Here is a 21488-nt window from a genome sequence, read left to right as displayed (position 1 = left end):
GGTACTGGAAAAAATTTCCTGAACAAAACACCAATGGCTTATGCTCTAAGATCAAGAATCGACAAATGGGATCTCATAAAACTGCAAAGCTTCTGTAAGGCAAAGGACACTGTGGTTAGGACAAAACGGCAACCAACAGATTGGGAAAAGATCTTTACCAATCCTACAACAGATAGAGGCCTTATATCCAAAATATACAAAGAACTCAAGAAGTTAGACCGCAGGGAAACAAATAACCCTATTAAAAATGGGGTTCAGAGCTAAACAAAGAATTCACAGCTGATGAATGCCGAATGGCTGAGAAGCACCTAAAGAAATGTTCAACATCTTTAGTCATAAGGGAAATGCAAATCAAAACAACCCTGAGATTTCACCTCACACCAGTGAGAATGGCTAAGATCAAAAACTCAGGTGACAGCAGATGCTGGCGAGGATGTGGAGAAAGAGGAACACTCCTCCATTGTTGGTGGGATTGCAGACTGGTAAAACCATTCTGGAAATCAGTCTGGAGGTTCCTCAGAAAATTGGACATTGAACTGCCTGAGGATCCAGCTATACCTCTCTTGGGCATATACCCAAAAGATGCCTCAACATATAAAAGAGACACGTGCTCCACTATGTTCATCGCAGCCTTATTTATAATAGCCAGAAACTGGAAAGAACCCAGATGCCCTTCAACAGTGGAATGAATACAGAAAATGTGGTACATCTACACAATGGAATATTACTCAGCTATCAAAAACAACGAGTTTATGAAATTCGTAGGCAAATGGTTGGAACTGGAAAATATCATCCTGAGGGAGCTAACCCAATCACAGAAAGACATACATGGTATGTACTCATTGATAAGTGGCTATTAGCCCAAATGCTTGAATTACCCTAGATCCCTAGAACAAACGAATCTCAAGACGGATGATCAAAATGTGAATGCTTCACTCCTTCTTTAAATGAGGAAAAAGAATACCCTTGGCAGGGAAGGGAGAGGCAAAGATTAAAACAGAGACTAAAGGAACACCCATTCAGAGCCTGCCCCACAGGTGGCCCATACATATACAGCCACCCAATTAGACAAGATGGATGAAGCAAAGAAGTGCAGACCGACAGGAGCCGGATGTAGATCGCTCCTGAGAGACACAGCCAGAATACAGCTAATACAGAGGCGAATGCCAGCAGCAAACCACTGAACTGAGAATAGGTCCCCCGTTGAAGGAATCAGAGAAAGAACTGGAAGAGCTTGAAGGAGCTCGAGACCCCATATGTACAACAATGTCAAGCAACCAGAGCTTCCAGGGACTAAGCCACTACCTAAAGACTATACATGGACTGACCCTGGACTCTGACCCCATAGGTAGCAATGAATATCCTAGTAAGAGCACCAGTGGAAGTGGAAGCCCTTGGTCCTGCTAAGACTGAACCCCCAGTGAACTAGACTATGGGGGGGAGGGTGGCAATGGGGGGAGGGTTGGGAGGGGAACACCCATAAGGAAGGGGAGGGGGGAGGGGGATGTTTGCCCAGAAACCGGGAAAGGGAATAACACTCGAAATGTTTATAAGAAATACTCAAGTTAATAAAAAAATAAAAAAATGAAAAAAAAAGAATAACAATACCAAGCAACCAAACTCCCAGGTGTTAAATTACTACCCAAAGAGTACACATGGACAGACCCATGGCTCCAGCTGCATATGTAGGAGACGTTGACCTTGTTGGGTTCCAATGGGAGGAGAACCCCTTGGTCCTTCCAAGGCTGGACTCGCCAGTATAGAGGAATTTCAGGGCAGGGAGGCAGGAAAGTATGGGTGGTTAGGGAAGGGGAACACCCTTATAAAAGAAGGGGTGGGGGATGGAATAAGGGGCTCATGGATGGGAAACCTGGAAAGCAAATAACAGTTGAAATGTAAATATAAAATATCCAATAAAAAATAAAATATATACCAAGAATTCAAAAAGTTAGACTCCAGAGAATCAAAGAGCCCTCTTAAAATTGGGTACAGAGCTAAACAAAGAATTCTCAGTTGAGGAATATCAAATGGCTGAGAAGTACCTAAAGAAATGTTCAACATCCTTAGTCATCAGGGAAATGCAAATTAAAACAACCCTGAGATTCCACCTCACACCAGTGAGAATGGCTAAGATGAAAATCTCAGGTGACAGCTGATGCTGATGAGGATGTAGAGAAAGAGAAACACTCCTCCATTGTTGGTGGGATTGTAAGTTGGTAGAACCACTCTGGAAATCAGTCTGGAAGTTCCTCAGAAAATTGGACATAATAACCTGAGGACCCAGCTAACCACTCCTGGGCATATACCCAAATGATGCTCCAACATATAACAAGGACACATGCTCTGCTATGTTCATAGCAGACTTATTTATAATAGCCAAGAGCTGTAAGGAACCCAAATGTCCTTCAAGAGAAGAATGGATATAGAAAATATGGTACAGCTACACAATGGAGTACTGCTCAGCAATTAAAAACAATGATTGCATGAAATTCATAGGCAAATAGATGGAACTAGAAAATATCCTGAGTGAGGTAACTCAATCACAAAATATCACACAGGGTATGCACTCACTGAAAAGTGAATATTAGTCCAAAAGCTCTGATTACCCACAGACCACAGGAAACCCAAGAAGAAAGATTACTAATATGTAGATGTTTCAGTCCTTGTCAGAAGGAAGAACAAAAATATTCATAGGAGGAGATATGGAGACAAAGTTGGAACAGAGACAGAAGGAATGGCCATTCAGAGCCTACCCCACCTGGGATCAGCCCATCTACATAAAGCCACAAAACCCAGACAATATTGCTGAGTCCTAGAAGTCCATACTGATAGGAGCCTGATACAGTTGTCTCCTAAGAGGCTCTGCCAGAGCATGACAAATACAGAGGCAAATTCTTACTGCCAACCATTGAACTAAGAACACGGTCCTAATTAGAGTTGTTAGAGAGAGGAATGCAGGAGCGGAAAGGGTTTTCAACCCCATAAGAACAACAACACCAACCAACCAGAGCACCCAGGGACTAAACCATCATCCAAAGAGTACACATGGACAGACCCATGGCTCCAGCTGTATATGTAACAGAGGATGGCCTTGTCCAGTACCAAAGGGAGAAGAAGCCCTGAGTCCTACCAAGGCTGAACTCACACTGTAGGGGATTATCAGGGCAGGGAGTTAGGAAGGAGTGGGAGGTTAGTTGGGGGAAAGGGGATAACATTTTTATAAAAGGAAAGAAGAAAGTGCGAAGGGACCAGGATTGCATGAAAGGGACCGAGGTGAGGAAAGGAATGGCTTGCAAGGAAGCTAATATTCCAATCCAAGGATTAAGATCTATAATTGAGAAAGCATAGGCATTAGAATATCCAGTTATATAGAGAGAAATGTCAAATGCATTCTGAGAGACTACATATAAAGAGAAATAAATGACCATTCTTATAGTTGTATCATAGATTATTTTATTTTCCTTTTTATTGATTTAAATATTCTTCTGTATGGAGATGTATTTGTTTTGCAAGCAAAAATTGTTCTAATTATTATGTTTTAATATATGCCCTATTTCTGTGCATATGAGAAACCAAAAAAATATATATGCAATAAAAAAGGGGAAAAAATAACCCTGAGATTCCACCTCACCCCAGTCAGAATAAGTAAGATTAAAAACTCAGGTGACAACAGATGCTGACAAGGATGTGGAGAAAGAGGAACACTCCTCCATTGTTGGTGGAATTGAAAGCTGGTACAACCACTCTGGAAATCAGTCTGGAGGTTCCTCAGAAAATTGGATATAGTACTACCTGAAGACCCAGATATACCTCTCCTGGGCCTATACCCAAACAATGCTCTAACACATGACAAAGACACATGCTCTACTATGTTCATAGCAGCTTTATTTATAATAGCCAGAAGTTGGAAAGAACCCAAATGTCCTTTAACAGAGAAATGGATGCAGAAATTGTAGTACAGATATACAAAGCATTACTACTCAGCTATCAAAAACAATGACTTCATGACATTTATTGGCAAATAGATGGAACTAGAAAATATCATCCTGAGTGAGGTAACCCAATCACAATGGTATGCACTCACTGATAAGTGGATATTAGCCCAAATCTTGAATTACCCAAGATACACAGACCACATGAATCTCAAGAAGGATGACCAAAGTGCAGATGCTTCAATCCATCTTAGATGGGGGAACAAAAATATTCATAGGAGGATATATGGAGACCAGGTTTGGAGCAGAGACTGAAGGAATAGCCACTCCGAGTCTGCCCCACCTAGGGATCCAGCCCATATATATACAGCCACCAAACCCAGACAATATCACTGATGCCAAGAAGTGCTTGCTGACAGGAACCTGTTATAGCTGTCTCCTGAGAGGCTTTGCCAGAGCATGACAAATACAGAGGTGAATGCTCACAGCTAACCATTGAACTGAGAACAGAGTCCCCATTGTAGGAGTTAGAGAAAGGATTGAAGGAGCTGAAGCAGTTTGCTACTGCATAAGAACAACAATGCCAACCATCCAGAGCTTCTAGGAAGTAAAGCAACATCCAGAATACACGAGAACTGACCCATGGCTCCAGCTGCAAATATAGCAGAGGATGGCCTTGTTGGGCACCAATGGGAGGAGAAGCCCTTGGTCCTGCCAAGGTTGAACTCCCAGTGAAGGGATTGTCTGGGCAGGGAGGCTGGAAAGTGTGGGGGGGTGGGTGGGGAAATGCCCTCATAGAAAAAGAGGAAGGGGAGAGGGGGAGGGGTTTCACTGATGGAAAACTGGGAAAGGGGTTAACATTTGAAATGTAAATAAAAATATCCAATAAAAATAAAAGAAAGGAAAGTGGAAATGGAGGAGAGAGGGAAGATGAAAATTCAAGACTGGACTGTATTAAATGTTGAACAACTTCTTCCCTGAGTCATCTACAAATCCATCATTCTTCAGTTCCATAGGCCACTGAGGAGTCATGGATCCTGGACATTAAAGGCTGTCCATCTCTCTGAAAAGTTACTGTAGGACAGAAATGGTAGAGGACAGACAAGGTGTGTGTGGGTTCTCCACGCCTCTGCTGCAGGAGCTCCTGATGTTTCCATACAGTAGTAGCCATGTAACAAGAAAATTTGTTACCCTGCATTTTGACTTCCTATTCAAAAACAACTTCTTTCTTTCTTTATCCACAAGACCTGTGAAGTGTCCTCGGATCGCGGCTTCCCCGTGCACAATCTAAAAACTAATTTTTGAGCTCGACATAAATGATTGAGATTTCTTTGGTTTATATTTCAAGTAAGAACAATGTATTTCTGTGGCCCATACATATACAGCCACTCAATTAGATAGGATAGATGAAGCAAAGAAGTGCAGGCTGACAGGAACCGGATGTAGATCTCTCCTGAGGGACACAGCCAGAATACAGCAAATACAGAGGCAAATGCCAGCAGCAAACCACTTAATTGAGAACAGGACCCCCGATGAAGGAATCAGAGAAAGGACTGGAAGAGCTTGAAGGGGCTCGAGACCCCAAATGAACAACAATGCCAAGCAACCAGAGCTTCCAGGGACTAAGCCACTACCCAACTACCCAAAGACTATACATGGACTGACCCTGGGCTCCAACCTCATAGGTAGCAATGAATAGCCTAGTAGGGGCACCAATGGAAGGGGAAGCCCTTGGTCCTGCCAAGGCTGGACCCCCAGTGAACAGGATTGTTTGGGGGATGGCGATAATGGGGGGAGGATGGTGAGGGGAACACCCATATAGAAGGGGACGAGGAGATGTTAGGGGGATGTTGGCCTGGAAACCGGGAAGGGGAATAACAATCGAAATGTAAATAAGAAATACTCAAGTTAATAAAGATAAAAGAGACTTTTTATATAATAAAAAAAAGAACAATGCATTTCAGTTGGAGGTTTTCTTCTTGAGATTGTTTTTCTTTTTTTTATTTGTTATCACTATATTTAATTGGTCTGTAGATTATTAATTTTAATACACCTATGTCATAATGGCATCAGATTTACTTTCAACTACTATTATTTTGCTCTTTGCTTTTCTCTGTCTTTGTTTTCTTTTTATATTTTTACTTCCCGAGAGCATCATACAGGAGTGCCGCACCTCCGTCACTGCTCTCCTTCATTTAACTCCTCCCACATCCTTTTCTGCCAATTCATGAGGCACTCTTCAATTATTATTATTACATATATGTCTTTTCGATTGGTAGTGTCATTATGTTGGTCTTGCTCATATTGTTAAGTGTTCATGGGTACACTGTCATGTCTAGGGCACATTGTCTAACAGCCCAAATTCTGGTCCTCTGGTTCTTGTTAAAGCAAATTCTCACACAATGGAGTACTACTCAACTATCAAAACCAATGACTTCATAAAATTCATATGCAAATGCATGGAACTAGAAAATATCATCCTGAGTGAGGTAACCGAATCACAGAAAAACACACATGATATGCACTCATTGATAAGTGGCTCTTAGCCCAAATGCTCAAATTACCCTTGATGCACAGACCACTTGAAACTCAAGAAGGATGACCAAAATGTGAATGCTTCACCCCTTCTTTAAAAGGGGAACAAGAATACCCATAGGAGGGGATAGGGAGACAAGTTTAGAACAGAGATTGAAGGAACGCCCATTCAAAGCCTGCCCCACATGTGGCATGTATATATATATATATAGATAGATAGATAGATAGATAGATAGATAGATAGATAGATAGATAGATAGATAGATATATAGATATATATATAGTCACCAAACTAGGTAAGATGGATGAAGCTAAGAAACACGGGCTGACAGGAACAGGATGTAGATCTCTCCTAGACACAGACAGAACACAGCAAATACATAGACGAATGCCAGCAGCAAACCACTGAACTGAGAACGGGACACCCGTTGAAGGAATCAGAGAAAGGACTGGAAGAGCTTGAAGGAGCTCGAGACCCCTTATGAACAACAATGCCAAGCAACCAGAGCTTCCAGGGACTAAGCCACTACCTAAAGACTATACATGGACTGACCCTGGACTCTGACCTCATAGGTAGCAATGAATATCCTAGTAAGAGCACCAGTGGAAGGGGAAGCCCTGGGTCCTGCTAAGACTGAACCCCCAGTGAACTAGACTGTGGGGGGGAGGGCGGCAATGGGGGGAGGATGGGGAGAGGAACACCCATAAAGAAGGAGAGGCAGAGTAGTTAGGGAGATGTTGGCCTGGAAATTGGGAAAGGAAGTAACATTTGAAATATAAATAAGAAATACCCAATTTAATAAAGATGAAAAAAAGAGAAAAAAAGCAAATTCTCTTTAGATTTTGAAATCCTGGACTTTATGGTGAGTTACATTAATTGCATCTATAAACACCATCAAGCACTTGGCATATAAGAATCAAGAATTAATTACTACTTCCTTCTCGTACCGATACATTTTCTTATATCATTTAGCCCATGGAACAAGGTATGAGGGTTAGGTTTGCACTATGCAACTTTGAGTCACTCTTATCTTAAAATATAAAATTCCAGGCAGATTTGTTTCATTCTTATAGCATCTAATTGAAAAATACAAGAATGCTACACGAATCCAGAAATGAGGAGGGTTACTGATAAAATTAAAAAAAAAAGAATAGGTATAGAAAGCTATTATTTGGATTTATATTAGATTGGCCAAAATTTATAGTTCTGAGAAATGCAATAATTCAATTCAGAACATAAACATCTCTTTTCCTGGTCCTTGGAATAATTTTCTGTTTTCTCCAAATGTTCTGCATATGTTGGTCAGTATATTAGGCAGAATGACAGGATGGAGAGCAGATTCTCCAAAGAATTTAAGCAATTCAATTCATCTATTGAAACTGTTCAATTATTCCATGTGTCTAATTATGTACTACTAAAGTTATCTCAGCACTTCAGTAAAAGCATATGCATGCAGCAAATACAGAGGTATGCAGCTAGGAAGCAGAAACAGGAAAGTGAGAGGAGACAGAGACCAGGCATTAAGATTTGATCCTAAATCATCTGACTATTAGTCCAAACTCTACCACTCTCTTCAAATTATGAAGGATACTTGGTTGGTATTCGAAAGTTAAATAGTAATCAAACAATGTTGAATAAGTAGACAGAAATGCTAATTGCCCAGATTTGATCACTGTAAAGATTTAGTTTCTTGGCATATAATCCACCAATGTGTACAATTAAAAGAATAATTAATAACAAAAGGAACTTTAGCTTTCTAAATCATGGGTCAAAAAATACAAACCATAATACTGTATATTCTACCTGACTGATAAATTAAAATGACAAAACTGGGGAGATGGCTCAGTAGGTGAAGTATTTTCCATACAAGCATGAAGACAAGAGTTTAGATTTCCAGTACCCACATAAAAGATAGGCAAGGCAGTATATGCCTGTAACTCTGGAACTAAGGAAACAGAGATGGGCAGATTCTAAGCTTGCTAGCCTATTTGGTGGATTCTATGTTCAATGAGAGACTTTGCTTCAAAAAGAATTGGAGAAAAATATTCAAAGTTGACTTCTGACCTAGACATCCATATACACAGGCATATGCATCCCACACATATATGTGCACATATATGTTAAAAAAACAGAGAAAATAAAAATAAATAAAATTGAAGGTGTAATTCTTATACTAAATTTAATAGTAAACTTTTCTTGCAGATAATAACAAGGCAGTGTAATTTGGAGACATTTACCTGTGTACTTTCATCTGCTTTAAACTACATCATTAATACACTTCTATATAAAAGCTATAAACGTCACAAATTATTTCTGTTGAACAGGTCATCATCTTCCAGAAGGAAATATTTCCAAGTGTTGCTTTTATCCCCTTTCCTATGAACTGAAATAACCACTATTCTTGGGAAAGGTGAAACTGAAATTCTTCAGACATCAAAAGTTGCAGCTGCTCAGGAGGCAATCTACCCCTTACTTTGCTGTCTACTTCCCATTCACACTAAAAGACTGAGGGTAAAATTTGTTGAGTATTTTCAAGAGAGCACTTTTCACTTCTCTGTTCCTTAGGCTATAGATCAAGGGATTCAACATGGGAATCACTACAGTGTAGAACACAGATGCTATTTTGTCTGTGTCCATGGACTGACCAGAACTGGGCTGCAAGTACATGAAGATGATTGTGCCATAGAAGATGGACACAGCAGTGAGGTGGGAAGCACAAGTGGAGAAGGCCTTCTTCCGTCCTTCAGAAGACTTCATGTTTTGAATAGCAATGTATATGAAAAGGTAAGAGATGATAATTACCAAGAGAGTGAAAAAGACATTAAATCCCACAACAAAAAAGACAACCAACTTACTGGTGTGTGTATTGGAGCATGCAAGAGCCAAAAGTGGGGGTATGTCACAAAAGAAATGGTTGATCTTATTAGAACCACAGAAAGAGAGTTTAAAGGTATCTGCTGCATGGACTGAGGCATTGAGGAAGCCACAGGTGTAAGAGCCAATGGTCAGGATGGTACACACCCCCGTGGTCATGGTGGTGGTATAATGAAGAGGTCTACACACTGCTGCATGGCGGTCATAAGCCATGGAGGCCAGAAGATAGCACTCAACAGTGGCAAACCCCACAAAGAAGAAAAATTGAGCTGCACACCCATTATAGGAGATGACCTTGTTCCCTGACTGGAGTGCAGCCACCATCTTGGGAGCTACAGCTGACGAATACCCCAAATCTACAAAGGACAGGTTACATAGAAAGAAGTACATGGGAGTGTGGAGGTGGGAGTCTGAGAAGATGATGACCATCATCCCTCCATTCCCAATCAGAGTGGCAAGGTAGATGAATAAAAATATCAGGAGTAGAGGAACCTGAAGATTGGGGTCATCTGTCAACCCCAGCAGGATGAATTCTGTCACTTCTGTGATGTTCTCCATTGAAGCCATCTTGAATTTCACATAATGATTAAAGAGAATGAAGCTATAAAACAGAAAGTTATAAAGGTATAAAAATAAGACACTAACATACACACACAAACATACACACACATATTTATATATGTTTATATATATATATATATATAAAGTACACCATATAAGGCACATGTTCTACCCTCTAATTTTATTACAGTGCTTAATACTTTGAGATGAATACAATATGCCTATTTAACATATCAGAAAGATAATAATGTGGCAATATTAAGTGAAACTGTTTAATAAAAGTCAAAGTAAATTTATCTCTTTGTAGTTTCTGAGTTCAAACTGGATGCGCATGCACATTATTATGTGGTTGTATCTGGCAAAATCATTTTTGAGTCCTTATTCAACTTTCTTTTTTTATAATTATTTTGTTGGTTTTTTGTTTTGTTTTTGGTTTTTTGGGTTTTTTTACTTTATTTTACTTGGATATTTTATGTATTTATATTTCAAATATTATCCCCTTTCCCCCCTCTCCCATTCTTCCTCCCCCTGCTTCTGTGAGGATGCTCTGACTCCCACCTTCAGCTCCTTCAGTCTTTTCTCTAACTCCTCCATTGGGGTCCCGGTGCTCAGTCTAATGGTTAGCTGCAAACATTCTCAACTGTATTAGTAGGGCTCTGGCAAAACCTCTCAGGAAACACCCATATCTGATTCCTGTTAGCCGGCACTTTTTGGCATCAGCAATAGTGGCTAGGTTTGGTGACTGCATATGGGATGGATCCCCAGGTGGGGCAGTCTCTGGATGACTTTTTCTTCAGTCTCTGCTCCCCTTTGTCCCTGTATTTCCTCCCGTGAGTTGTTCAATATTGTTCTCCCTTCTAAGACAGAATGAAGCATCTACATTTTGGTCTTCCTTCTTGAGTTTCATATGATCGGTGAATTTTTTCTTATGTATTCAAGCTTTTGGGGCAATATCCACTTATCAATGAGTGCATACCATATATGTTCTTTTGTGACTGAGTTACCTCACTCAGGACTTACTCAAATTTCAACAATCAGAAAATGAATACTTTGAGTTAAAACGTGTGAATCCATTCTTTCTTCTCTACCACATTCTGTCTTAATATTATATCCTTAATAGAAACTTCATAAAAAATTTTTGTATGCATAATTAAATCGCAATGACCATAGAAATCAATAAAGTACACTATTCACTATATCTTGCTCCAAAATATCTACCTGAATTTAGTACATTTATTCTTAAAATGTACTGATTCTACTAAAAGAGAAATGTAAACACCTACCCAGCTACAATCCCTTTGATCTACAATGGTGTCCTGTCTGCAAAATATGCTTGGACAATGGCGACACAAAGCTTGTGTGGTAGTCAACCAATGTTTGATTTGAATTAAGGCCTACTCTCTGATATGGAAGCCCATTCCTGACACTGCTTGGGAACCAGAGGCTAGGTAGCAGAGAAATCTAAGATAAAACCAAATATTGCTGATCTTCTTTAAAGAATGTAGTGATAAAGTCATCACTAGTGGTATTCTGCTATACTCATACCAGTTCCTTATTCATCCATCAACAGAAAATATGACTCCAGTAAATGGGAGCAAATACAGAGATAAATATCCAGGTATTACACAGATAGAGAAAGGTAGAAGTGGGAAGACAGACAGAAGAATAGACCTTAGAACACTTGGCTCGAAATTAAACGTCTCCATCAAATTCCTCCTCTCAGAGCTTAGGAGGAAGGGAGGCAAAAATAGTGTAAGAGCCAGAGAGGATGGAGAACACCAGGAGAACAAGGCTTCTAAATCAATGAGCAAAGCTCATAAGAACTCACAGAGACTGGAGCCACAAGCCCAGGGCCTGCACAGGTTTGCACCATGTCCTCTGAGAATGTATTATGGCTTCCAGGTTAGTGTTTTTATTGGACATTTCAGTGTGTGAAAGAGTGGATCTCTGATTTTTGTGCCTTCTCTAAGGTTCTTTTCCTTCTGTTGGTTTGCTATGTCCAACTTCAAAGTGGTGGCCTTTTTTTTCTTGTTATATTTTATCATTGTTATTTTGTCATCTCTTAGAAGCCTTTCCTATTCCAATTAGAGAGAAGAAATGCTTCTGGATAGGAGGAAAGGTGGAGGGGAACTGGGAGAAACAGTGGTTAGGGAAGCTCTAATCAGGGTATATTATATGAGAAAATAACCTATTTTCAATAAAACGGGGAAAACGATCCTCTGTAAATGATAACATGCAGAGAACTTTTCCATCTTTAGGTTATGTCTTGTGGCAATATATTTTATACTCTCTTTTTTCTCACTAAATTTTGATTTCTGGGTCCCTTTTTGATTCATACGTGTGATGGCTGGGAATTCACACCATCCATGACACGTGTCTCCCATAAACCTTGTTATAGCATCAGTACACTATCCATCTGATAAAATGGTATTTCTTCATAAGTACTAAAAAGCTACCACTATAAAACAAAAATGATAATGATAACTGATAACTACAAAGTCACATAAAGGTAGTATTAGAAATGGAATTAAAACCTTGGTCAATTTCACTCTAAATCCAGGTATTTTAAACATAGTTTCTAATATTATTATAAATGTATTCTTGAAGCATAGAACAAGTAAAGAGAGACTGTAGTAGTTATGTCATGCATGCATATAAATGATTATTTCATGATTCTATTAATATAAGTATACATACTTACAAATATATATAAACTTATAATTGTGTGTAGAAGTCATTGTATTGGTACTATTAGAGTTAGTTCCCTTTTGTACCCTCAAATCACTTATGCCGTGATTATCATACATTTAGTTCTATAGCCAACCAGCGTTTTGACTGGATTTAGGACCTTGAAAATAGTAATGGTATTAATTCCTTCTTGGCTCACTCAGCCCACCATGATCCCTTGCACATAAAAGTAAATATGTGGTGAACTGAATAGAACATCAATGCCAAGGTAGTAAAATAAATTTCATGCTATTAAAATTAACAACAGGCTGTTGATCACTTGCCTACCTGAGTCCATATTTCCTGTCAAAATGTTAGCTGATAAATACTCCGAAGAAAAAAATGTGTCTGGAGATAATCAGGGCTGGAGAAAGGCTTATGTCCTACTTTGCACCATGTTCTCCCTCCAGTAAGTTATCCTCCTCAGGAAGCATTTACATCATAGACTTTCCTGCCCCTGCAAACACCATAGGTGGAAGTAGGCTCAGAAGAGGAAAGAGAAGATATGCAGAAAGAGAGAACGAAAAGAGAGAACTGGGAATTAGAAGAACACTTCCTTTCTGCTGTTTATCGGTTTGCCTTTAACCACTACTAACAATTTGCTTAGAAGCCCTTTCTATATAACACAAAACTAAGACATAACAGCCAGTCTGACCATGCAAGCAGGGTGCCTGGTTTCCCAAAAATTGGTCCAGCCTTTGAAAACAGTATTGCACTACTACTCCCAATTATATCTTCTCCTGCCTCTTTATACTCTTGAAGAAATTTTCTAGAGTTTTACATTTACAACCTTCTTTGCTTGTGCCTAGACTTATAAGCAGTAATATTTTAATCAACCCTCCAAAAGACAATACATTCAATTAAAGTTAACTGGCATTTTTGCTTTATTTTTCTTCTGACATTTATGTACTAATGTAGGCGACATTGTACTCTGTCTCTTTAGCAGACAGTATCCTAAACTAACGTATCAAAAACTTGAAGTAAGTGTTTCTTCTTGAGGTCACATAACTACTTAATTGCTCATTTATAAACTTGGAACCAGAGCATCTCAGCATCAACATTATTAATAAAATGAGCTAGACATTTAATTGGTGCAGATCATATGACTGTAGGACATTTAGCAGTTCCTCTGACCTCTACTCACTAAATTCTAGAACACATACCCTCCAATTTTTACCAAATGCTTCTATGGAAAAGCATCTCCTTATCTCCTGATATATAGTGCCCCTAATGGAGGGTATAATTTTAAAGATTGTTCAAAAGAACTTATAAAAAAATTGTGTGCAATTACATGGTTGGATAAATATAACATGTAACACAGATGATAAAGAACATACAGATATGAAAAAACTGAGTCCTGGTGACATGCCTCATGTTGAAGTGACAGGGACAAAGTCAAATGCTTCTGTCAAATGTTGCTGCTTATTGATGAAGTAATTATAGGAAGGAAGGTAGCTTTTCAACTCCTGTCATTGTTTGATGAAGGAGACATATAAACCATCACACATCATAAGTCAACTTATTTTTCCTAACACAAGGTAAGATAAAAACTGAAAAATTTTCAAGAACTAAATGTAGCTGACTGAGTGGGAGGGAGAGCACTCTCATACAGGCAAAGGTTGGGGGAAGGGCAGATGTGGGTTGGAATGGATGATTTATAAAAAAATTAATTACTTAAAAAAGAATTCTGAATTATTTTCCAAAACACCTCCACAAATCCTTCTGTAGTTAATTATTTATATATTCTATTCAGGTATATTTCAGATTTCATCAAAGGAGTATGAAGACTCCCTCAGTTATCATACCCCAATTGAAATGTTGGTAGGATGACTAAGTGTCATGAACGAAGAAACAAAGACCATCTTGTTGGTCATTTGATGGATGCTTTTGCATATTATTTAAGTTACTGGCATGCACAGAGAGGACTTAAATGCTTATTAAACAAATACAAGAATTTCAGTACCATATCTAAGTTGAGACTGTAGCCCTTTTTGAGACAAGGGCATGTTGTATTGTTCAGGTTGGCAAAAATAACCCTACTATCTCAAGCTTATGAATAACTGGCATGAAGAACATGCTCCCCCATGCTTAGTGGGAATAATAACGTCCATGGTTACTTGCTACAGAACTGTAGGCAAGTCAGTTTCCAACTATCAAGAGAAAATGAACTGGAGCGAAATAAGGGGAAATTCAGCTACTGTGTGCTCAAGAGTTTAATACAAACTAATTAATGATGACTTTATAAAGCTGTGCATTAGACATCTGAATTTGTTTCTTAGTGTTTTATGAGCACCATTTGGTGGCAAAATCCCATCTAGTAATATCAATGGCTCTCTTGTCTATGCAAAAGTGACAGAAAAGTAACTATAAAAAACTTCTGTATATTCTTCTGAAATGGAGCAGATGAGTCTGGCAATTAGAATCTGGTATTTTGTATCTATATTCTGTCTTCCTTTCTCCAAGACCACACCTTTATTTTTACCCACAATGTAAAGAATGTTGCTTTAATTTATAAAAAAAATTAAAAGTCATGGAAAACATACCTATGTTCTTGGACTTCTAAGATCTTAATTCAGAACTGGATTCAAACACTTTGCTTTCTGAAGCCTGAAAAAGAAAATAACTGCTTGCCCTCTGAGAGCCTTTAACTTCAAAGAGTAGTAGAATTCCTGAAGCTGTGTGATAAAGTGCAAGACAGTTTAGAGACCCCTACAGTTTGGATGAGAACCACACCAAACTTGCTGAAAGGCTGAGATCTCCAAGAGATTGATGTCTATGTAGATTCAAGATCCTCTGAAGGGAATATCCCCAAGGAATCAACTCCAATCCAGGGCTCAGTGACATGTAAACATACAATCAAACAACACTTTCCTGAGGGAACTAAGACATTACTATAATAGGAACATTCTGGAAAGACCCCTCAAGGGACAAAGAGAGCCAATTTGTTCTGGTAGTAGGTTAAAGTCATTAATAGGAAAATTCTATCTGGTATCTTGAAAGAAATCTTTGAGTATACACTTTTCCCTCACCTTACAAATTTCATATGTTGGAAGATGGCTCTTTACTAACGTCTCAATGGGAAAGAATGTTTAAATAATCAAAACAGACTGTCAAAAATCTCTATTTCTCTTAAATTCCATTAATATTGCAAAAGTCCATGTACAAAGAGTACTGGGAACAAATACTTTCCAGAAACTCTTTTCTAATAAACTTAATTAAAAATAAGCTCAAGATAAGAGGAGACTACTCTCTGCCCACATTCCTGACCCAAGAGGAAATTGCCTCATGCCATCTGTGCCCCCTGGACACAGGGACCTAGGAACAGACAGGGGCAAGACCTGCACCTAGAGCTGAAAACCAGTCTCCAGGAGTGCTTACACACCTGAGGGCAGAGGTAAGAACAACTTTTCTGCTCCAAGTGACCTGCCTGGTGGACTCAGGACACACAAAGGCAGAAGTCCTCTGGGACAGGGCACTTCCAGTTTCTGGTTGTTTCTGAACTGATCTGAACTGATCCAACAGCCCCCAGCACCCAAATCCCGTGGGGGAGAGAGCTGAACACCCAGAAGTGTGGACAATCCTGAGAACTCAGAGGAAACTACTCTCTGCCCACATTCCCCAACCAAAAGGAAATCACCTAGTGCCATCTGTGCACCCTGGGTGCAAGGAGCTAGGAAGAGTTAGAAGCAGAACTGTTCAGGGTTCTGCCTGTGTCAAGAACTGAAAGTCAGTTGCCAGGCGAGCCTACACACCTCAAAGCAGGGCTCTGTTCCCAGATCTGGCTGAAAGAAAACAGTTCTACAGGAGTGCCGACACACAAGCCTACAGGAGGGTCAAGCCACTGTCAGAGACAGCAAGACAAGCTAACACCAGAGACAACCTGATGGGAAGGCAAGAGGAGGAACCTAACCAACAGAAACCAAGACTACTTGGCATCATCACAGCCAAGCTCTCCCACCATGGCAAATACTGGCTATCCAAACAGACCAGAAAAACATAAATATAAAATCATATTTTATGATGATGATAGGGGAGTTTAAAAGGGAGGTAAATAACTCCCTTAAGGAAATATAGGACAACACAAGTAAACAAATAGAAGCCCTTAAACAGAAAATATAAAAATCCCTTAAAGAATTATAGAACAACACAAACAAACAAGTAGAGGAATTGAACAAAACTGAGTGGGATTTTAAAATGGAAATAGGAGCAATAAAAAAGCACAAAGGGAGACAACGCTGGAGACAGAAAACATAGGGAAGAGATCAGGAGTCATAGACGCAAGCGTCACCAACAGAATATAAGAGAGAGAAGAGAGAATCTCAGGGGCAGAAGATACCATAGGAAACATTAACACAACCATCAAAGATAGTGTAAAATGCAAAAAGTTCCTAGCACAAAACATCCATGGAATCCAGGACAAAATGAGAATATAAAAGCTATGGATAATAGATATAGAAGAAAGTGAAGACTCCCAACTTACAGGGCCAATAAATATCTTCAACAAAATTATAGAAGAAAACTTCCCCAACCTAAAGAAAGAGATGCTCATAAACATACAAAAAGCCTACAGAACTTCAAATAGATGGGATCAGAAAAGAAATTCCTCCCATCCCATAATAGTCAAAACACCAAATGCACAAAACAAAGAAAGAATATTAGAAGCAGTAAGGGAAAAAGTCAAGTATCCAAATTAACAAAATCAGAAATGAAAACTAGGAAATTCAAACAAAAGCCTATGCTCAACAGAGCTGGAAATTTTGGAGGACATGGCAGTTTTCTAGACAGATACAAAGTACCAAAGTTAAATCAGGCTCAGAAAAATAATCTAAACTGAAGAATGCAAATCGATCCATTCTTATCAACATGCACAAAGCTTAAGTCCAAGTGGATCAAGGACCTCCACATCAAACCAGATACACTCAAACTAATAGAAAAAAAAAGCGGGGAAGAGTCTCGAACACATGGGCACTGGGAAAAATTACACAAATGGGTAATGCTCTAAAATCAAGAATTGACAAATGGGACCTCATAAAACTGCAAAGATTTTGTAAAGCAAAAGACACTGTAATTAGGACAAAACGGCAACCAGCAGATTGGGAAAAGATCTTTACCAATCCTATATCTGATAGAGGGCTAATATCCAAAATGTACAAAGAACTCAAGAAATTAGACTCCAGAGAGCCAAATAACCCTATTAAAAATGGGGTGCAGAGCTAAACAAAACATTCTCAGCTGAGGAATATCGAATGGCTGAGAAGCACCTAAAGAAATGTTCAACATCCTTAGTCATCAGGGAAATGCAAATCAAAACAACCCTGAGATTTCACCTCACACCAGTGAGAATGGCTAAGATCAAAAACTCAGGTGACGGCAGATGCTGGTGAGGATGTGGAGAAAGAGGAACACTCCTCCATTGTTGGTGGGATTGCAGACTGGTACAACCATTCTGGAAATCAGTCTGGAGTTTCCTCAGAAAATTGGACATTGCACTCCCTGAAGACCCAGCTATACCTCTCTTGAGCATGTACCCAAAAGATGCTCCAACATACAACAAAGACACGTGCTCCACTATGTTCATAGCAGAGTTATTTATACTAGCCAGAAGCTAGAAAGAACCCAGATGCCCTTCAACAGAGGTATGGATTAAAAAAATGTGATACATCTACACAATGGAGTACTACTCAGCTATCAAAAACAAGGGCTTCATGAAATTCATAGGCAAATGGAATGAGCACAAAAATATCATCCTGAGTGAGGTAACTCAATCACAATAAAACACACTTGGTACGTACGCATTGGTATGTAGATATTAGGCAAAAAGCTCAAATTACTGAAGATGCAATCCACAGACCACAGGAAGCTCAAGAAGAAGGATGACCAAAATGCAGATGCTTCCACTCCTTCTTAAAAGGGGGGAAATATCCATATGGGTGATATGGAAGCAAAGTTTAGAGCAGCAACTCAAGGAATGGCCATTCAGAGCCTGCCCTACATATGGCCCATATATATACAGCCACCAAAACTAGATAAGATTGATGAAGCTAAAAAATGCATGCTGAACGGGACCGGATATAGATCTCTCCTGAGAGACACATCCAGAGCTTGTCCAATACAGAGGTCAATGCTAGCAGCAAACCACTGAACTGAGAATAAGACCCCCTTGGAGGGAATTAGAGGAAGTATTGAAAGAATTGAAGGAACTTGCAACCCCATGAAAACAACAGTGCCAACCAATCAGAGCTTCCAGAGACTAAACCACTACCGAAAGACTATATATGGACTGACCCAGGGCTCCAACTGCTTATGTAGCAGAGACTAGCCTTGTTGGGGCACCAGTGGAAGGGGAAGCCCTTGGTCCTGCCAAGGTTGGACCTCCAGTGCATGGGAAAATGGGGGTGGGGCAATAGGGGGATGTAGAGGGGGAATACCCTATGAGGGAGGGGAAGGGGAGGGAATTGGGGCTTATTGAGAGGAAACTGGGAAGGGGAATAACATTTGAAATGTAAGTAAAGAAATATATCTAATAAAATATTAAAAGAAAACCCTGAGATTCCATCTCACACCAGTCAGAATGGCTAAGATCACAAACTCTAGTGACAGTAGACGCTGGGGAGGATGTGGAGAAATAGAAACACTCCTCCATTGTTGGTGGAATTGCACACTGTTACAATCATGCTGGCAATCAGTCTGTGGTTTCTCAGAAAGTTGGTTATAGTACTACCTGAGGACCCAGCTATACCACTCCTGGGCATATACTCAAAGATGCTCCAGCATATAACAAGGATACTTGTTGATAGCATCCTTATTTATAATAGCCAGAAGCTGGAAAGAACCCAGATGTCCTTCAGCAGGGTAATGGATACAGAAAATGTGGTACATTTACATAATGGAGCACTACTCAGCAATTAAAATCAATTACTACATGAAATTCTTAGGCAAATGGATGGAACTAGAAAATATCATCCTGAGTGAGGTAACACAGTCACAAAAGAACACACATGGTATGTACTCACTGATAAGTGAATATTAGCCCCAAACTGGTACAACCATTCTGGAAATCAGTCTGGAGGATCCTCAGAAAATTGGACATTGAACTGCCTGAGGATCCAGCTATACCTCTCTTGGGCATATACCCAAAAGATGCCCCAACATATAAAAAAGACACGTGCTCCACTATGTTCATTGCAGCCTTATTTATAATAGCCAGAAGCTGGAAAGAACCCAGATGCCCTTCAACAGAGGAATGGATACAGAAAATGTGGTACATCTACACAATGGAATATTACTCAGCTATCAAAAACAACAACTTTATGAAATCCGTAGGCAAATGGCTGGAACTGGAAAATATCATCCTGAGTGAGCTAACCCAAACACAGAAAGACATACATGGTATGCACTCACTGATAAGTGGCTATTAGCCCAAATGCTTGAATTACCCTAAATGCCTAGAACAAATGAAACTCAAGACAGATGATCAAAATGTGAATGGTTCACTCCTTCTTTAAAAGGGGAACAAGAATACCCTTGGCAGGGAAGAGAGAGGCAAAGATTAAAACAGAGACTGAAGGAACACCCATTCAGAGTCTGCCCCACATGTGGCCCATGCATATACAGCCATCCAATTAGACAAGATGGATGAAGCAAAGAAGTGCAGACCGACAGGAGCCGGATGTAGATCGCTCCTGAGAGACACAGCCAGAATACAGCAAATACAGAGGCGAATACCAGCAGCAAACCACTGAACTGAGAATAGGACCCCCGTTGAAGGAATCAGAGAAAGAACTGGAAGAGCTTGAAGGGGCTCGAGACCCCATATGTACAACAATGCCAAGCAACCTGAGCTTCCGAGGACTAAGCCACTACCTAAAGACTATACATGGACTGACCCTGGACTCTGACCTCATAGGTAGCAATGAATATCCTAGTAAGAGCACCAGTGGAAGGGGAAGCCCTGGGTCCTGCTAAGACTGAACCCCCAGTGAACTAGACTGTTGGGGGGAGGGGGACAATGGGGGGAGGGTGGGGAGGGGAACACCGATAAGAAAGGGGAGGGGGGAGGGGGATGTTTGCCCGGAAACTGGGAAAGGGAATAACACTCGAAATGTATATAAGAAATACTCAAGTTAATAATAATAATAAAAAATAAATAAAATAAAATCCAAAAAAAGGAATACCTAATATAAAATGCACAGATCATATGAAGGAAGATCAAAATGTGAATGCTTTAGTCCTTCTTAGAAAGGACTTCTCCTCATGGGAGGAAATACAGGGACAAACTGTTGAGCTGACTGAAGGAAAGGTCATCCAGAGACTGCCCCACCTGGGAGTCCATTCCATATGCAGCCACAAAACCCAGAAACTATTGCTGATGCCAAGAAGTGATTGCTGACAGGAGCCTAATATGGGTGTCTCCTGAGAGGCTCTGCCATTGCCCTACTGAAATAGATGAGGATGGTTGCAGCTAACCATTGGACTGAACAAGGGGACCTCAATGGAGGAGTGAAAGAAAGGACTGAAGGAGTCGTAGGGGTTTGGAACTCCATAGGAAGAACAACAATATCAACGAACCAGGTCCCCCAGAGTTCCCAGGGAGTAAACCACCAGCCAATGAGTGCACATGAAGGACCCATGGCTCTAGCAGCATATGTAGCAGAGGTTGACCTTGCCTAGCATCAATAGGAGAAGAAGCCCTTGGTCTTGTAAGGTTCATTTCCCCAGTGTAGAATACCAGGTTGTTGAGGTGGGACTGTGTACATGGGAGTGGGATCATCTTCATGGAAGCAGGCATTGGGGGAAGTGGGAACAGGAGAGAGGTGGAAGAGGATGGCATTTGATTGTAAATACATAAAATATCCAGT

The 21488-nt window shown here is 40.0% G+C and overlaps 1 protein-coding gene and 1 non-coding gene across 2 annotated transcripts; one reads left to right on the top strand and one right to left on the bottom strand.

The window, feature by feature from the left end:
* Positions 1-8949: 8949 nt before the first annotated feature.
* Positions 8950-9909, bottom strand: Or5b21 (olfactory receptor family 5 subfamily B member 21). The gene has a single exon (NM_001000954.1). The coding sequence runs from the start codon at positions 9907-9909 to the stop codon at positions 8950-8952; it is 960 nt and encodes a 319-aa protein (NP_001000954.1).
* A 2313-nt stretch (positions 9910-12222) lies between these two features.
* LOC120100482 (small nucleolar RNA U13) lies at positions 12223-12325 on the top strand. The gene has a single exon (XR_005500219.2). It is a non-coding gene; the product is annotated as a small nucleolar RNA U13 (small nucleolar RNA).
* The last annotated feature ends 9163 nt before the right edge of the window (positions 12326-21488 follow it).

This window comes from Rattus norvegicus, chromosome 1 (assembly GCF_036323735.1).
Source record: "Rattus norvegicus strain BN/NHsdMcwi chromosome 1, GRCr8, whole genome shotgun sequence".
Lineage (NCBI taxonomy): Eukaryota > Metazoa > Chordata > Mammalia > Rodentia > Muridae > Rattus > Rattus norvegicus.
Note: the sequence above shows the minus strand (reverse complement) of the source record. Positions and strands in the feature narration are given on the sequence as shown.

Bases quoted from the DNA above. Each gene is read 5' to 3' on its own strand.
- Or5b21 (NM_001000954.1), bottom strand. From the start codon at position 9,909: ATGGCTTCAATGGAGAACATCACAGAAGTGACAGAATTCATCCTGCTG.